Source organism: Oncorhynchus gorbuscha, linkage group LG09, assembly GCF_021184085.1.
Source record: "Oncorhynchus gorbuscha isolate QuinsamMale2020 ecotype Even-year linkage group LG09, OgorEven_v1.0, whole genome shotgun sequence".
In the NCBI taxonomy this organism is placed as follows: domain Eukaryota; kingdom Metazoa; phylum Chordata; class Actinopteri; order Salmoniformes; family Salmonidae; genus Oncorhynchus; species Oncorhynchus gorbuscha.
In genome coordinates, this window is record NC_060181.1 from 52,639,860 (window position 1) to 52,659,377 (window position 19,518).

General features: G+C 44.8%; 1 protein-coding gene across 1 annotated transcript in view; it reads left to right on the forward strand.

Moving 5' to 3' along the window:
- Positions 1 to 19,518, forward strand: part of LOC124043747 (striated muscle preferentially expressed protein kinase-like) — a 144,553-nt gene that overhangs the window by 111,551 nt on the left and 13,484 nt on the right. The window contains exons 22-31 of the mRNA XM_046362671.1: positions 1,352 to 1,552; positions 1,776 to 1,833; positions 2,204 to 2,281; positions 8,154 to 8,326; positions 8,414 to 8,440; positions 8,750 to 8,902; positions 9,142 to 9,184; positions 9,319 to 9,387; positions 9,498 to 12,258; positions 12,647 to 12,799. Coding sequence (XP_046218627.1) covers positions 1,352 to 1,552; positions 1,776 to 1,833; positions 2,204 to 2,281; positions 8,154 to 8,326; positions 8,414 to 8,440; positions 8,750 to 8,902; positions 9,142 to 9,184; positions 9,319 to 9,387; positions 9,498 to 12,258; positions 12,647 to 12,799 — 3,716 coding nt within the window. The remainder of the gene's footprint in view (positions 1 to 1,351; positions 1,553 to 1,775; positions 1,834 to 2,203; positions 2,282 to 8,153; positions 8,327 to 8,413; positions 8,441 to 8,749; positions 8,903 to 9,141; positions 9,185 to 9,318; positions 9,388 to 9,497; positions 12,259 to 12,646; positions 12,800 to 19,518) is intronic.

The following is a 19,518-nucleotide window of genomic DNA, read 5'->3' on the forward strand; positions in this document are numbered from 1 at the left end:
ACTTGAACTCTGTGAAGCATTTATTTGGGCTGCCATTTATGAGGCTGGTAACGCTAATGAACTTTTCCTCTGAAGCAGTGGTAACTCTGGGTCTTCCTTTCCCGTGGTGGACCTCAGCAGAGCCAGTATCATCATAGCTCTTGGTGGTTTTTGCGACTACACTTGAAGAAACTTCTTGAAATGTTCCGAAATGACAGAACTTAATGTAATGAATGTAATGTAATGATGGACTGTCTTTCTCTTTGCTTATTTGATCTGTTATTGCCATAATTGTTATGCAGGTGAATGAGGACCCAAAAGCGACTTGGCGAAAACAGAGTCTTTAATCCAGTAAAGTAAATCTACAATCATAAGGCATAATTCCACTCGTAATGACGAGAACAGACTGGAGACTCGATCAAGAACTGCAGGTTGCCTCGGGAAGGCACTTGAACGTAGCAGACTCAGACACCTGCTCACCACGCAGCATCTGAGGGAAACACGACACGACAGGGCGATACACAGACACAGCACGGTGAACAATAGACAAGGATCCGACAGGGCAGAAACGGAAAACAAGGGGAGAAATAGGGACTCTAATCAGGGAAAAAGATAGGGAACAGGTGTTGGAAGACTAAATGATTGATTAGGGGAATAGAAACAGCTGGGAGCAGGAGCGGAACGATAGAGAGAAGAGAGAGAGGAAGAGAGAGAGAAAAAGGGGAACGAACCTAAAAAGACCAGCAGGGGGAAAACGAACAGAGGGAAAAGCAAAATGACAAGACAATCTAAGACAAAACATGACAATAATGTGGACTTTTACAAAATATGGCTTTTACCACCCCTACCTTGTCACAACACAACTGAAGGAAAGAAATTCCACCTGTAACAAAGCACACCTGTTATTTGAAATGCATTCCAGATGACTACCTCATGAAGCTGGTTGAGAGAATGCCAAGATTGTGCAAATCTGTCATCAAGGCAAGGGGTGGCTATTTTGAAGAATCTCAAATATAAAATACATTTTGATTTGTTTAACTACATGACTCCATATGTGTTATTTAGTAGTTTTCATGTCTTCACTACTATTCTACAATGTAGATAATAGTAAAAAAGAAGAAAGAAAAACACTTGAATGAGTAGGTGTGTCCATTCTTTTGACTGGTACTACATGTAAATGTAAAACCAACAAATCAATTCCTAATTTTGTATTAATTGTAAGAAATATTTCCTTATAAATGTTCTAATTATTAAGTAATGCTTATAAATAATGAAATATGTGTTTATTCACTGTTTAGAAATTGTTGGTTAATGCTTTTACATGAAAGTGACTGTAAAATGTTACATCCTAATCAATAACAATATTTTTTAGAGGAGCTTTCTCCTATGCAAAACGAGTGACGCAGAAAGTGGGGAAAAAAGAGTATGCTGCCAAGTTCATATCTGCCCGAGCCAAGAGGAAGGCCTCTGCACTTAGAGAGATGAATCTGCTGTCTGGGTTGGACCACGAGAGAGTCCTGTATTTCCATGATGCCTTTGAGAAGAAGAATGCAGTCATCATTGTCACAGAGATGTATCCTTTTCAAAGTTCATACTCACTGGTGCCTTTTACACAGTATTCCATTTGACTTGAAGAGTGGGGAAAATTGAAGGTATAACAGTCTATATTTTTTGTAGACACACATGCACAGACACACTCACAATCCTGTGTTTGCATATTTGTTTCCGTCATTCATCTCCTGTCATAATTATGAAATATTTCCAGTGTCATAAATCTCCTTGATCAATGCATAAAGATGCAACGAGGAACTTCTGGAGAGGTTTACAAAGAAATCTACAGTGATGGAGTCGGACGTGAGTTGGTTATTATGTGCTTGGAGGACACTTAATTATGGGATCATGAGTAACAGGGACCCCTATTGTAAGATCCTTGAACTCGTCTTTACCAACTTGGCACCTAGAATTATTATCAAAGGAAGACCAACCAAGTAAATCCACACACTTTTACAGGGATAAGTGGGACCTTGGGTAACACTTGATATGATCAAACCACCCTGTTTCTCTTATTGTATAAGAATGTGTCTCCCATAACATCTTTACAAAACGTAACATAATGACAGTAACATATCCATTACATTTTACATTACATTTACATTTAAGTCATTTAGCAGACGCTCTTATCCAGAGCGACTTACAAATATCCCTATACTTGGTATACCTGCAGATCCGCTCCTGTATGAGACAGCTGTTGGAGGGTGTGGACTACCTTCACCATCAAAATATCGTCCATCTGGATATTAAGGTAAACGTGTTTTTAGTTAAGAGTTTTAAGGCCAGGCACCTCAGGCTGAAATAACATTTTTGCATCTACCTATCAATTCTGAGATTTGTTGGTATTTTGGTCCATTTAATATGAGTTTTTTCAAAAAGTAAACATAAAAATGCCAAAAATATATATATATATATATTTTTTAAAGTAAACATAAAAATGCCAAAAATATATATTTTACTACTGTCATTAACATTTGAATGAATTTTAACCACTTTAAAATGGACATACGTCTGTAATTTCAAAGCTTCACAGAGAATGTTACAAACGGGACTGCATTTAGTAGTTTATTTTATTTAACCTTTATTTCACTAGGCAAGTCAGTTAAAGAACACATTTTTATTTACAATGACGGCCTGTGGGGACAGGGTCTGGGATTTAAAGAATAACAAATCAATTAATTATAGGATAAAACACACATCACGATGAGAGACAACAACACTACATAAAGACAGACCTAAGAGAACAACATAGCAAGGCAGCAACACATGAAAACACAGCATGGTAGCAACACAACATGACAACAACATGGTAGCAGCACAAAACATGGTAAAAACATTACTGGGCGCAGACAACAGCACAAAAGTCAAGATGGTAGAGACAACAATACATCATGGAAAGCAGCCACAACTGTCAGTAAGAGTGTCCATGATTGAGTCTTTGAAGTTTCATTTCATTTTAGTTAACCTTGATTTAACCAGGTAGGCCAGTTGAGAACAAGTTCTTATTTACAACTGCAACTGGGCCAATGTAAAAAAAAGCAGTGCGACAAAAACAACACAGAGTTACACATAAACAAACATACAGCCGATAACACAATAGAAAAAGCTATGTACAGTGTTTGCAAATGTAGAAGAGTAGGGAGGTAAGGCAATAAATAAGCAATGGAGGCAAAATAATTACAATTTAGCATTAACACTGAAGTGATAGATGTGCAGATGATGATGTGCAAGTAGAGATACTGGGGTGTGAAAGAGATAGAGGATAAGTAACAATATGGGGATGAGGTAGTTGGGTGTGCTATTTACAGATTGGCTGTGTACAGGTACAGTGATCGGTAAACTGCTCTGACAGCTGATGCTCAAAGTTATAGCGGGAGATAAGACTCCAGCTTCAGTGATTTTTGCAACTCATTCCAGTCATTGGCAGCAGAGAACTGGAAGGAAAGGCGCCCAAAGGAAGTGTTAGCTTTGGGGGTGATCAGTGAAATATACCTGCTGGAGCGCGTGCTACGGTTTTGCTATGGTGACCATTGAGCTGAGATAAGGTGGGGCTTTACCTAGCAAAGACTTATAGATGACCTGGAGCAAGTGGGTTTGGCGGTGAATATGTAGCGAGGGCCAGCCAACAAGAGCATACAGGTCGCAGTGGTGGGTAGTATATGGGGCATTGGTGATAAAACGGATGGCACTTTGATAGACTACATCCAATTTGCTCAGTAGAGTATTGGAGGCTGTTTTGTAAATGACATCGCCGGAGTCAAGGATTGGTAAGATTGGTCAGTTTTACGAGGGTATGTTTGGCAACATGAGTGAAGGAGGCTTTGTTGCGAAATAGGAAGCCAATTCTAGATTTAATTTTGGATTGGAGATGCATAATGTGAGGAAGTAGAGTTTACAGTCTAACCAGACACCTAGGTATTTGTAGTTGTCTACATATTCTAAGTCAGAACCGTCCAGAGTAGTGATGCTCGTCGCGCGGGCAGGTGCGTGCAGCAATCGGTTGAAGAGCATGCATTTATTTTTACTTGCATTTAAAAGCAGTTGGAGGCCTCGGAAGGAGTGTTGTATGGCATTGAAGCTCGTTTGGAGGTTTGTTTACACAAGTGTCCAAAGAAGGGCCAGATGTATACTGAATGGTGTCGTCTGCGTAGGAGGTGGATCAGAGAATCACCAGCAGCAAGAGCGACATCATTGATGTATACAGAGAAAAGAGTTGGCCTGAGAATTGAACCCTGTGGCACCCCCTTAGAGACCGCCAGAGGGCCAGACAACAGGCCCTCCGATTTGACACACTGAACTCTATCTGAGAAGTAGTTGGTGAACCAGGCGAAGCAGTCATTTGAGAAGCCAAGGCTATTGAGTCTGCCGATAAGAATGTAGTGATTGACAGAGTCGAAAGCCTTGGCCAGGTCGATGAAGACGGCTGCACAGTATTGTCTTTTATTGATGGCGGTTATGATATCGTTTAGGACCTTGACATGGCTGAGGTGTACCCATGACCAGCTCGGAAACCAGATTGCATAGCAGAGAAGGTATGGTGGGATTCGAAATGGTCGGTGACCTGTTTGTTAACTTGGCTTTCGAAGATTTTAGAAAGGTAGGGCAGGATTGATATAGGTCTATAACAGTTTGGGTCTAGAGTATCTCCCATTTGAAGATGGGGATGACCGCGGCAGCTTTCCAATCTTTGGGGATTTCAGATGATACGAAAGGGAGGTTGAATAGGCTAGTAATAGGGGTTGCAACAATAATGGCGGATAATTTTAGAAAGAAAGGGTCCAGATTGTCTAGCCCAGCTGATTTGTACGGGTCCAGGTTTTGCAGCTCTTTCAGAACATCTGCTATCTGGAACATGTCTGGATTTGGGTGAAGGAGGAGCCGGGGGGGGGGGGGGGTCTTGGGCAAGTTGCTGCAGGGGTTCCTGAGATGTTGACCGTGGTAGGGGTAGCCAGGTGGAAAGCATGGCCAGCCGTAGAAAAATGCTTATTGAAATGATTGATTATAGTAGATTTATCGGTGGTGACATGTTTCCTATCCTAAGTGCAGTGGGCAGCTGGGAGAAGGTGCTCTTATTCTCCGTGGACTTTACAGTATCCCAGAACTTTTTTGGAATTAGTGATACAGGATGCAGATTTCTGTTTGAAAAAGGCTAGCTTAGCTTTTCTAACTGATTGAGTTTATTGGTTCCTGACTTCCCTGAAAAGTTGTATATCACAGGGGGCCATTCGATGCTAATGCAGAAGACAACAGGATGTTTTTGTGCTGGTCAAGGGCAATCAAGTCTGGGGTGAACCAAGGGCTATATCTGTTCTTACTTCGACATTTCTTGAATGGGGCATGCTTATTTAAAGATGGCGAGGAAAGCATTTTTAAAGAGCAAACAGGCATCCTCGGCTGGGATGAGGTCAATATCCTTCCAGGATACCCGGTCCAGGTTGATTAGAAAAACCCAAATGTTTTTTGGGGGTCAAGTTTCATGAGCTCCTTTTGCACCTCGGACTCATTGACTGCCTGCAGTGAGAAACTTTGTAGCCGGGCAGGGGGAAAAGATGGGGAAGCATCTGGGATAGTCACATTAGAAGGGGTGGGAGATGAGGAAATGTTGGACAGAAGAGGAGGCATGGCTGAGTCAAATAGGAATCCTGACTTAATGACGTGGTGATTAAAGAGCTCAGCCATGTTCTTCTTGTCAGTAACAACCATACTATCATCATCATTAAGGGACATCGGCAGCTTTGAGGAGGAGGGTTTATTCTCCAGGTCTTTAACCGTTTTCTAGAACTTCTTGGGGTTAGACCCACAGAGAGAGAACTGCTCCTTAAAGTTACTAACTTTGGCCTTCCGGATAGCATGAGTGCACTTATTTCTCATTTGCCTGAACTAGAGCCATTTGCCTGAACGAGAATATGCATGTGCCGAGCCAAATGCAATTCTTGAGGTGGAGTAACTCTGCAAGATCACGGTCAAACCAGGGGCTGAATCATTAAAAAAAATATATATTTTATGGCAGAGTGTTTGTTAACAATACCACTGAAAATGTAAAAAAAGAAGGTCCAAGCGTCTTTGACAGAGGGGATCAAGTTGATTCTATATCATTTTACAGATGCCAGTTCATGAAGGAAGGCTTGCTCATTAAAGATTTTTAGTAAGCGTCTATAACAAATCAGGACAGGTTGTTTCACTGAGCAGCCATTAACGAACACAGGCTGTAAAACGGTGATCACTAAGGTCATTACAGAAAACACTAGACTGATGCCTATAAGGATTAGTTGTGAGGATAACATCAAGGAGAGTAGCCTTTTCTGGGTCTTTTGAGTCATGCCTTGTCAGATTGGTAATCATCTGAGAAAGATTTAGAGAGTCCAGTTGCTTTAGGACTTGGTCAGGTGGTTTAAGCATGTCCCAGTGTAGGTCACCTAGCATGACAAATTCAAACTTAATGTTAGGGGACAGGAGAGAGCTTAAGGCTGATAGGGTACAGGCCGATGCTGATGGAAGACGATAAAACCCAGCAGCAGAGCTATTTGAAAATGTACATTTTAAAACCAGCAATTCAAATTGTTTTGGGACAGACTTGGTGGAGACAACCAAGCACTGAAGATGATCCTTGGGAAGGGAAAGATTGCCACTCCACCACCTTTGGAAGATCTGTCTTGCTGAAAAAAGTTATAACCAGAAAGGTTAAAATCAGTATTTAAAACACTCTTCCCTAACCACGTCTCAGTAATGACCAACACATCTGGATTGGAGCTGTGAACCCACACTTTCAATTGATCCATATTCGGTAATAAGCTTCTAGTGTCAACATGCAGAAAACCCAGGCTTTTACGAGAGCAGAAATCAGTGAAGTAGATATCAGAGCACAAGTCAGAATTGGGGCTAGCAATAGTAGATGGTCCAGGGTGTACTGTACATACACGTTTCCAGATATCATCAACAGTAATACAATCAAGGCACGTCATAGTACAGGGAGGGCTCTGCGGTGCTGATTTATGACATCTGAATGTGCATCAGATGGCAACAAGATCATATTGTACAGCAATTTCATCAGGTAACTTGAATACAAAGCCGGCGAGGGGTGGTTAGAATAGGATGGGAGGCCAACAGTCCATGTAACCAATAGAGAATCCCTAGTGTGGGAACAAATAGTGTGTTCCACGGTTGGGTAAAGAAAGTTCGTAGTCAACAAAGCATGCAGGAGTCGTGAGGCAAATAGAAAAAATGCACGAGAAAAAAAAAATGTAACGACTTGGGGCTAGTCATTGTAAGTTCAGAGTTACTCGCCCCAACAGTGAGTGTGTGCTGGAGGAGAGTGAAGGCTCGGGAGAGAGGGGGGACAGCAGGAGGCAGGCCAGGGCAGATGGTGAACAGATAGCCAGGTGGAGTCCAAGCAGCAGTGCAGCAGACAACAGAGTAGGTGTCACACCCACTTGGGAGAAGCTTGGAAGAGACAGTCTTTGAAGATATGGTAAATGGGTCTAAATAGGCTTCTGGCGTTTGCTAGTCTTAAATCAGTGTATTTGTCTTTAACTGCCATTTACCAAAGTCCCATACTTCTTGCAAGCCAACTTTTTCTCTGCTTCAGAAGCATCCGCATTCACCAAATGATGTGTCCTTAGATGTATTCAACAGACTTGCGCAGAGGAAGTTGTTGATACGGTGTAAATTTTTTATTTTAGATAATATTTTATTTGAAAACAATGTCTTTAGTATTTTACAGATACTGTGGAAATATAAAAAAATATTTATCCTGGAGTGTCTTAAAGAAATAAAATAAAAACTATTTAGGCTGACTTCATCCAGTGGCCAGAAAAATGTATTTGTGTGGTATTCCACATTTTTATGAGATATCACAAAATGTACGTATTTTAACATGTTCATTTTTATTTTTTAAGTTGATTGCGATATAACAAAATATCCCTATTAGGGTGTTGGGCCTGGCCTTAAAGATATCTCACAAAATGTATTCTGGGTAGTACTGTTTCTGTTTGTTTATTGCAAGTGTGCATTTAGACAAGAAATATGTCCCCCTGAATGCATACATTTAGTCAAAAACAAGATTTTGACTATGACCACTGGTCTTTATTCTGAACTCTGACCTTATCTTTGGATTTCCTCCCTAGCCTGATAACATACTCATGGCAGACCACCATGGTGATCAGATCCGCATCTGTGATTTCGGCAACGCCATAGAGCTCACACCCGACGAGGCTCAATACTGCAAATACGGCACACCAGAATTTGTCGCTCCAGAAATTGTCAACCAAACTCCTGTATCCAAGGCAACGGACATCTGGTAAAAATGCTGGAAGACATGAAAGTGTTTAAAACTTGATTCCCATCACAAATGGATCCTCTCTAATTCTCTTCTTTCTCTTCCCAGGCCAATTGGAGTCATCACATATCTGTGGTAGATACACATTAAATCTGTCTTAATATATGGTGTCTATGCAGTGATTACAAAGCCAATCATTGATTCATAAGATGATTAATCACAATTTAAGCATGGAATTATTATGCACATGCACACTACAAGCCAAATGGGTAAATAAACACCACATAAGTACTTGTTCATTCCTATTTTAATTACTATTACCGACCCTATCAAAAAGGCCATATTTGCCCCCTCATGGACCTGTAATAAAATTGGAACATGGCTCTAGAAGCAGTGAACAATTAGTGAGAGGAAGAGAAGTTAACGGGTGTTTCTGCATTTCAGCTTGACTGGAGTATCTCCGTTTGCTGGAGAAAATGACCGCAGCTCCGTGCTCAACATCAGGAACTACAATGTGGCTTTTGAGGAGAGTATGTTCGCTGAACTGTGCCGTGAAGCCAAGGGATTCATCATCAAACTGCTGGTGGCAGACAGACTGTAAGTGAAACCTATAGATTTTAACATGTTCAGCCAAAACTTGAGATGTCCATGTGCTACTCAGAATGTCATGTCAGCTACATGCATTTGATTTTAATTGTCAATGTTCCAGACAATTTTAGTTACGGATGTCAAGATAGGATTTGTCCTTAGGATGTTTCCTCTGTTCTCATACATTTGTGGGCTTCTTAAGACAAACTAGAAATCTAATGTAAAATGGTATCATGTCATCCCTTTAGTAGGCCTGATACACAGGAGTGTCTCCGTCATCCATGGTTCAAGGTGAGGCATGTGAACTTTGACTATGGACTCATGTGTGACGCAGAACTTTTAGGGCTCTGTTCTAAGATATTGAGCAATTTCTAAATTACAGAGTAATACATGCTAATCTATTCTGTTTTCATTTTTTCATAAAGACCCTTACCAAGGGGAAGGCCATAAGCACAGAGGCCCTCAAGAAGTTTGTGTCTCGCCGAAAGTGGCAGGTAAGGGATCTGTCAAAGCGACTTTTTTATTATTATTATGAAAAAATTCAAGCCATGATTTTTATTTTTATCATATTCGGTCTAATATTTGTTTATGTCCATCTTTTCAGCGGTCCCTTATCAGCTACAAATCCAAAATGGTAATGAGGTCCATCCCTGAGTTGCTGAACGACTCATCCAGCCACATCTCCATCGCTGTTCCCCGACACCTCAAGGAGGGCTCACCCCCACCATCATCGTCCTCTGACTCTGACGAAGATATTGACGAGCTGCCCTTCATTCCAATGCCACTCACCATGGAGTTCTCCGGATCAAGAATGTCTCTGAATGAGATCCCGGACGATCAGGAAGGCACAGGCAGGCAAAACGGCCCCATTGACAGACCAGGATCAGCAGTCGCTCATGGCCAACAGAAGATGGTGAGTGAAACCACTGGGAGAGAGAAAGAGGCTGGAGATTCCGCAGGTATAAGCCACACCAGGAAAAGGTCAACGCCAGAAAATGACAAGGGGTCTTCAGACGAGGAGGCTCCCGCAGAGTTAGTGCAAGTATCTGAGAAGTCAAGAAGACCCTTGTGCAGAGGCTTGAGCTTAGAGTCAGATAAGCCAGAGGGAGGAACCAGAAGGGGGCCGCTGCGTAGAGGGGGCTCTGCCGACAGTGCGCTGCTACTCCACCTCGTACCAGAAGAGAGCGCAGAAGAGGAAACTCCGGAAAGGGGCCGGCGAGTCCTCAAAAAGACAGTATCCATGGAGCTGCCTAGGAGGAGCACAAGCCCAGGGCCTCTGAGTCAGGAGGACTATGCTCTCAAACTGGAGCTGATGCGGCAGAGGCTACTTCGAGGCGGCTCTGTAGACAAAAAGATGAGCGGCCTGCGAGGACCCCTGCTGGAGACGCTGGGCATGGACGATGGAAAGCAGCGGTTGTCACTGGAACGCTACTCACACGCCCCCCGCTTAGGGGTTCCCCCATTAACCAGGGCAGCTTCCAGCGACCAGCCTGGAGAAGACGAGCTCAAACCCAAATTGCTTCGCAAGAGCGCCTCCTTCAGTCAAGGAGATGCAGAGCCCATTCCTCTGCACAGACGGTCCGGGGAGCCACTGGAGATCCCGCAGATAGAGGAGCGAAGACTCAAGGAGGCCATATCCATGTCTGCTCTCACTGAGCCATTCAAGAATGACTCACGCCCTGTGACTCCCAGGGAACCTTCCCCTAAACTTCCCATACCAAGTCCAGAGCCTGGGGAACAGGAGAAAACAACCAAGATGGAGGACAAAGAGATTAAGACTGTGGAATCCATTGGCAAAAGAATGGATGGCGTGTCCACAGACAGTAATGCAGACCAGAGATCGAACACAGGTGGTTTCTCAAAGAAGAACATGAGCATGTCAGAACAAGCAATGATTGAACCAGAGTACGTGGATCTGAGGGAGCCTATCCCTACTTGGAGGGAGCCTAGCCCTCATGTGAGGGTTCTTACATTAGAGGAACCAATGGAAGAAGAGAAAGAAGAGATTGAGGAAAAAGAGACTGTTCCTGTAGATGATCCGAAAGCTAGAGAAGTTGAAGAAATACACAAAGAAGTACATAAAGAAGTCAAAGAAGAAGAAGTGAAGGCACCAGTAAAATCTTCTGAGATGGTCATTACTACAAGCTCCATAAGGGTCACGCCAGCACCAGCATTTTCAAAGGCACCAGATAATGTTGTGACTCCCTTTCCACCTACGTACGTGGCTCCCTCTCCACCTGCCCTTACTGTACTCCCAGACGGTAGGACATCTGCGTATGCTAGCATAATGCAAACCATCATGGTCCCTTCGCTTCAGCCCCTAGTTAGCCCCCCATTAGCAGACTCCACCCCTGTAGTTGTTCCAGTCCTTGCACAAGCCCCATTTCCAGCACCAACATTAATACCCACATCTACAACTGTCCCTGACCCATCAAAGCCAGTAACTCTGCTATCTACACCAGGGGAACACCCTGCTGTCTTTTCAAGGGTAGCATCCCCCGAGCCAAAGGAAATGAGTCCACCCAAGGTTTCCCCATGCCCCACGCCCCAACATGAGCTCTCGCCAGGGGGACTAAACCTCCAGGACATTGCCTCAGAGGAAATATTCAAGGCACGCTTCAAAAAGCGTGACTCTTCCGTCATTCGAGGCCTGAAGCTTCTCAACTGGTCAAAGCCTGAGGAGAAACAAGTAGCCTCTTTGGACTCTGCCGAGTCAGGCGAAGATGTATACCGCCCTGGGCCTGTTGGAGCACCGCTTGAGTTTGTCCCCAGGAGACTGGAGGAGAAGTCCAAGTCGGTGCAGGATCTCCGCGAGGCCCAGAAGGATCAAGGTTTTATGAGAAGGCTCTCCATGCGCCTCAAGAGGACTCCGTCAGCCGAGCGAAAGTTAGAAAAGCCAAATGAGGAAGAACCGGTGGCTCCCAGGCGTCGGCTCTCCTGGGCTCTCCCCGGCCGAAGAGGATCCCATTCTCAGGAGAGAAAGGAAGTGGAGATGATGAGGATGGATGGGGGAATGGAAGCCGAGGTGGAACAGGAGGTCAAGGAGCCAAAGAAGCCAAACGAGTCACCAGTCATGGCCATGCGCAGGAAGATCGAGTCGACGGTGTCCGGAATATCCATGAGGATCCGCAGTGCCTCGGAGGAGAGGAAAGTAGCAGCAGAGGAGAGGGAAGCCAACAAACCAGAGAGCAAGAAGACACCCCTGTTCTCTATTCTGCGCAGGTCGACTTCCGAGGGACGTAGCCTAAAGAATATGGCTGGACCCAGTGTCCCTCAGAACCAGCTGGGCTCTCAGTCGGGCATCGGAGCTTCCTCAGATTCCCTGGAGTCCATGTCCAGCGTCAAGTTGGAGACAGCATCAAAGGGTACGAGACTTCTACCAACATATAAATAAAATGTCTTTAGAATGAACATGTTCCCCCTACACCTGAAAAGGTAATATGTTTAATTTGAAGGTGATTATTGAGCATAATTAGACAAAACCAAACGTTACCAACTATCTCGTGTATTATCACTGTACAGAGACAATGTCACTATTCTGGAGTGGTACTAAAAATGTCATACGAATCATACATTTTAACAACTATGCAAACCCTCCCAACCCCTTCCCCAACCAAACCTTTGTTCTTGCACACTGAGATACAAAAAAAGTCAATCTTAGTAAACACGCTTCCCTATGTGTGCTACCATCACCTTTTTTCTTTGTTACTATTTCTGTTGATTTAACTTTGTTATGTTTGTTCCCTCTGGTAGGGGCAGAGGGCGAACGCAGGTCCCGATGGGACCGTTGGGGCCTAACCAGAGGCAGCAAAAGAGACAAGACGGTCTCGCAGCCTGATATCCCAACGGCTATTGCCAGAGAAAATGGCTCCCTACGCTCTCGCTCCTACTCCAGACTGGCATCTGGTAATACTTAAAGTCCCTCATTTCTTAAAGAGATTGTTCATCCACATTTCCAGACCTGGTAATCTCAATTACATTTCAAAATAAGTATTCAGATATCTTTTATTTGAAATGAAAAGTAGTTTAATATAAGTAGTATAAATACACTTGGAAACTGTTTGAAAATACTCAAATACACTTCCATTCATTTAACCCATGTATTTGAAAATATATTGTATTTGAAATAAATATTTGAAAATACTTTCAAATACAATTTGCTAGACTATTTGGTTAAAAAAAACATTCAAAAGTTTTGGGCTTTGTATTTGAAAAGCATTTAAAATACCAGATACTCAAACAAACATGTATTTGATCCCAGGTCGGCAAAATTACAACATTTCATATTTGTTTCCTTACCCTAAAAGCACTCACTGGACAGGAAGAAACCGCAATCCATCATCATGTATCAAATTACCGGAGGGTTATGAGAATATTCAATCAAAGTTCCACCAAACAATCTCTTTTCTATTTTTAAATTAAATATACCTTTTGGTAACCCGCCTCACTCAATGTGACACGGATCCGCTCTTTTTTTAGACCTTAGCTACTAGCTATTTAGTCATTGTTAGCCACTGCTACTTCTGCACAGGCACCAACTGTTTTTTTTAGGCTGGATAATACCTACCAGCCTCGGACAGTTTTTCTCCACTACAATGCGGGTTACTGCCGTAAACCTTGGACCATTACTCCTGATCATCACAGCTGGCTAGCTGCCACCAAGTGACCCAGCCTGAAGCTAGCCCTGAGCCAGGCCCACATCCTGGCCTACTCTGTGATCACCTGGTTACCCAGCCGAAGCCTCCCGGACACACCAAGAATCCACTACTCCACCGGATACTTGCCGTAAGCTCTGGACCTTTGCAGCAGATCATCGCTGTTAGCTAGCTGCTACCGAGTGGCTAATGCCCCTGCCCCGAAGTTTGCACCAGTTAGCCGCGAGCCAGGCGCTTCTCCCGGTTAGCAAATAAAATTACTACAACAGCTCTTTCGCCATCTGGCCCGGACCATTTGTGGACACCGCGCCGTACCACCACGACTGGTCCGCAAACGTAATTCCATCCTCTGTTCCCTCAACCGGCCATTGCCGGACATAGGAGCGGACGCTTCTCCTTACCCGGCCTGCTAACTTTAAACGCTGTGTCTCCCGCGTGGTAGCGACTACCCTGCGGATTCCCTGTTCCATCTATTGCTGTCCACTGCTGGACTGTTCATTTATCACGGTACTCCATTTGGATAATTGTTTTTAGTTTGTCTATCAGCCCTATCCCCGAACTCAGGCCCTGTGTGTAGTTAACCAACCCACTCTGCCCATTCATCGCCATTTTACCTGTTGTTGTTCTTTTAGCTGATTAGCTGTTGTTGTCTTACCCATTGTTGTCTTCGCTAGCTCTCCCAATCAACACCTGTGATTGCTTTGTGCATTGCTTTATATCTCTCTCAAATGTCAATATGCCTTGTATACTGTTGTTTAGGATAGTTATCATTGTTTTAGTTTACAGTGGAGCCCCTAGTCCCACTCTACATGCCTAAGATTCATCCTTTGTCCCACTCCCCACACATGCGACGACCTCACCCCCCACATATACGACGACCTCACCCAGTATAACCAGTACGTCCAGAGATGCAACCTCTCTTATCATCACTCAGTGCCTGGGCTTACCTCCACTGTACCCGCATCCCACCATACCCCAGTCTGTACATTATGCCCTGAATCTATTCTACCATGCCCAGAAATCTGCTCCTTTTATTCTCTGTCCCCATCGCACTAGGCAAACAGTTTTGATAGCCTTTAGCCGTACCCTCATCCTACTCCTCCTCTGTTACTCGGGTGATGTGGAGGTTAACACAGGCCCTGCGTGTCCCCAGGCACTTTCATTTGTTGACTTCTGTAATCGAAAAAGCCTTGGTTTCATGCATGTTAACATCAGAAGCCTCCTCCCTAAGTTTGTTTTACTCATTGCTTTAGCAGTGAGTAAAACCAACCCTGCCAACCCTGATGTCCTTGCCGTGTCTGGCTTAGGAAGGCCACCAAAAATTTGGAGATTTCCATACCCAACTACAACATTTTCCGTCAAGATAGAACTGCTAAACGGGGAGGAGTTGCAATCTACTGCAGAGAAAGCTTGCAATGTTCTGTCATACTTTCTAAGTCTATGCCCAAGCAGTTCGAGCTTCTAATTTTAAAAATACATCTCTCCAGAAATAAGTCTCTAGCTGTTGCCGCCTGTTATAGACCCCCCTCAGCTCCCAGCTGTGCCCTGGACACCAAAGGTGAATTGATTGCCCCCCATCTATCTTCAGACTTTGTTGTGTTAGGTGACCTAAACTGGGATATGCTTAACACCCCGGCTGTCCTACAATCTAAGCTAGATGCCCTCAATCTCACACAAATCATCAAGGAACCCACCAGGGACAACCCTAAATCTGTAAACATGGGCACCCTCATAAATATTATCCTGACCAACTTGCCCTTCAAATACACCTCTGCTGTTTTTTTCAACCAGGATCTCAGCGATCACTGCCTCATTGCCTGCATCTACTATGGGCCCGCGGTCAAATGACCACCCCACATCACTGTCAAATGCTCCCTAAAATACTTCTGCGAGCAGGCCTTTTAAATCGACCTGACCCGGGTATCCTGGAATGATATTCACCTCACTTGGTTGTTCTTTAAAAGTAATTTCCTCACCATCTTAAATAAGCATGCCCCTTTCAAAAAATGTAGAACAGATATAGCCCTGGGTTCACTCCAGACCTGACTACCCTTGACCAGCACAAAACACATCCTGTGGCAGACTGCAATAGCATCGAATAGTCCCCGCAATATGCAACTGTTCAGGGAAGTCAGGAACCAATACACACACTCAGTCAGGAAAGCAAAGGCTAGCTTTTTCAAACAGAAAATTATATCCTGTAGCTCTAACTCCAAAACGTTTTGGGACACTGTAATGTCCATGGAAAACAAGAGCACCTCCTCCCAGCTGCCCACTGCACTGAAGCTAGGAAACACTGTCACCAACGATAAATCTACGATAATCGAGAATTTCAATAAGCATTTCTCTACGGCTGGCCATGCTTTCCACTGGCTACCCCAACCCCGGCCAACAGCTCTGCACCCCCCGCAGCAACTGGCCCAAGCCTCCCCAGCTTCTCCTTCACCCAAATCCAGATAGCAGATGTTCTGGAAGAGCTGCAAAACCTGGACCCGTACAAATCAGCTGGGCGAGACAATCTGGACCCTCTCTTTCAAAAATTATAATCACAGACAGAGTTCAGTGTGACAAATCGGAGGACCTGTTGTCCGGGGCTCTCTGGCTGTCTCTATGGGGGTACCATAGGGTTCAATTCTCGGGCCGACTCGGTTCTCTGTAAATGTCAATGATGTCGCTCTTGCTGCTGGTGATTCCTTGATCCACCTCTACGCAGGCGACACCATTCTGTATACATCTGGCCCTTCTTTGGACACTGTGTTAACAAACCTCCAAACAAGCTTCAATGCCATACAAGACACACCCAGAGGCCTCCAACTGCTTTTAAATGCTAGTAAAACTAAATACATGCTTTTCAACCGTTCGCTGCCCGCACCTGCCCGCCCGCCCGCCTGACTGGCATCATTACCCTGGACGGTTCTGATCTAGAATATGTGGACAACTACAAATACCTAGGTGTCTGACTAGACTGTAAACTCTCCTTCCAGACTCATATTTAACATCTCCAATCCAAAATAAAATCTAGAATCAGCATTCTATTTCGCAACAATGCCTCTTTCACTCACGCCGCCAAACTTACCCTCGTAAAACTGACTATCCTAACGATCCTTGACTTCGGCGAAGTCATCTACAAAATAGCTTCCAATACTTTACTCAGCAAACTGGATGCAGTCTATCACAGTGCCATCTGTCTTGTTACAATAGCCCCTTATACCACCCACCACTGCGACCTGTATGCTCTAGTCGGCTGGCCCTCGCTACATATTCGTCGACAGACCCACTGGCTCAAGGTCATCTATAAGTCTATGCTAGGTAAAACTCTGCCTTATCTAATTTCACTGGTCACGATAACAACACCCACCCGTAGCACGAGCTCCAGCATGTATGTCTCACTGGTCATCCCCAAAGACAACATCTACTTTGGTCGCCTTACCTTCCAGTTCTCTGCTGCCAGTGACTGGAACAAATTGCAAAATTGCTGAAGCTGGAGACTTATATTTCCCTTACTAACTTTAAACATCAGCTATCTTAGCAGCTAACCGATCGCTGCAGCTGTACATAGTCCATCTGTAAATAGCCCTACCTACCTCATCCCCATATTGTTTTTATTTACTTTTCTGCTCTTTCGCAGACCAGTATCTCTACTTGCACATAATCATCTGCTCATTTATCACTCCAGTGTTAATTTGCTAAATTGTAATTACTTCGCTACTATGGCCTATTTATTGCCTACCTCCTCACGCCATTTGCACACACTGTATATAGACTTTCTGTTTTTTCTATTGTGTTATTGATTGTACGCTTGTGTATTCCCGTAACTATTTTCGTACTCCTCTTCTGAGGAGGAGTAGGAAGGATCGGACCAATGCGCAGCGTCGTACGTGTTCATGATTTATTTAACGGAACACTGAAATACAAACTAAATTGGGGAAAACAGGCTACCGAAGTATGATTCTCAATCAACGATTGACAGCTGCCTCTGATTGAGAACCATACCAGGCCAAACACAGAAATACAACATAGAAAAAAAGAAAATTGACTACCCACCCCAACTCACGCCTGACCAAACTAACACAAAGACATAATAAAGGAACTCAGGTCAGAATGTGACAGTCCCCCCTTCCCCCAAAGGTGCAGACTCTGGCCGCAAAACCTAAACCTATAGGGGAGGGTCTGGGTGGGCGTCTGTCCGCGGTGGCGGCTCTGGCACATGACGTGGACCCTACTCCATCATAGTCTTTGGCTGCTTCAGTGGCGCCTTTAGAGCGGCGACCCTCCCTGCCGACCTTGGACTGGGGACCCTTGCAGCAGGTCCCGAATAGATGGGAGACTCCGGCAGCGAAAGACGGGTCTGGCAGCTCCTGACTGACTGACGGCTCTGACAGCTCCTGACTGACTGACGGGCGGCTCTGGCAGCTCCTGACTGACGGGCGGCTCTGGCAGCTCCTGACTGACGGGCGGCTCTGGCAGCTCCTGTCTGAGGGGCTGCTCTGGCAGCTCCTGACTGAGGGGCGGCTCTGGCAGCTCCTGACAGATGGCCGGTGCGGGGATGGAGGCACAGGATGGACCGGACCGTGGAGGCGCACTGGAGGTCTAGAGCACCGAGCCTGCACAACCTGTCCTGGCTGGATCCTCCCTGTAGCCCGGCCAGTGCTACGGGGTGAAACAGACAGCACTGGGCTGTGCTGGCAAACCGGGGACACAGTGCATAGGGCTGGTGCCATATACCCCGAGCCGAGGAGACGCACTGGAGACCAGATGTGCTGAGCCGGCACAGTCTCAACTGGGAACCGATGCCCACTCTAGCCCGGGCCGATACGATACGAGGCGCTGCGATGTAGAGCACCGGGCTATGCCTACGCACTGGGGACACTGTGCGCCTCACGGCATAACACGGTGCCTGCCCGGTCCACCTCTCTCCACGCTAAGCACAGGGAGTTGGCTCAGGTCTCCTACATGACTTAGCCACACTCCCCGTGTGCCTCCCCCTCCCAATACATTTTTGGGGCTGCCTTGCCAGCCGCTTTCTTGTTGCCAACTCCATTCTCCTGTAACCTTCCTCGCACAGCTCCAGAGAATCACAGACGGGCTCCAGCATTCTCCCTGGGTCGACCGACCACCTTTCTACCTCCTCCCAAGTTGTCACATGGTCCAGATCTCGCTGCCTCTCGTTACCACGCTGCTTGGTCCTTTGGTGGCGGGTGATTCTGTAAAGGTTGTCGTCTGGAGAAAGAGAGGAGGACCAAAGCGCAGAGTGGTACGTGTTCATGATTTATTTAACGGAACACTGAAATACAAAACTACAACGTGAATAAACGAAAAAAAACGAAACAGTCCTGTAAGGTGCAGAAAACACTAAATATAAAATAATCACCCACAACTAAAATGGGGAAAACAGGCTACCTAATTATGATTATCAATCAGAAACAACGATCGACAGCTGCCTCTGATTGAGAACCATACCAGGCTAAACACAGAAATACAACAAAGAAAAAAGAATATAGACTACCCACCCCAACTCATGCCTTGACCAAACTAACACAAAGACATAATAAAGGAACTAAGGTCAGAACTTGACAATTCCATGTGTAACACTGTGTTGTTGTTTGTGTCACACTGCCTTGCTTTATCTTGGCCAGGTCGCAGTTGTAAATTAGAACTTGTTCTCAACTAGCTTACCTGGTTAAATAAAGGTGGACAGCTATTTTCTGAGGACAGCACCCCATCAAACAAACACAGACAATCATAAATCAACCCACCAGGCCCGACACGAAACTCAGATATAACGATATAATTCATGCCTTACCTTTGACAAGCCTTTTCTGTTGGCTCTCCAATATGTCCCATAAACATCACAAATGGTCCTTTTGTTCGATTAATTCCGTCGTTATATCCAAAATGTCCATTTATTTGGCGCGTTTGATCCAGAAAAACACTGGTTCCAATTCGCACAACATGACTACAAAATATCTA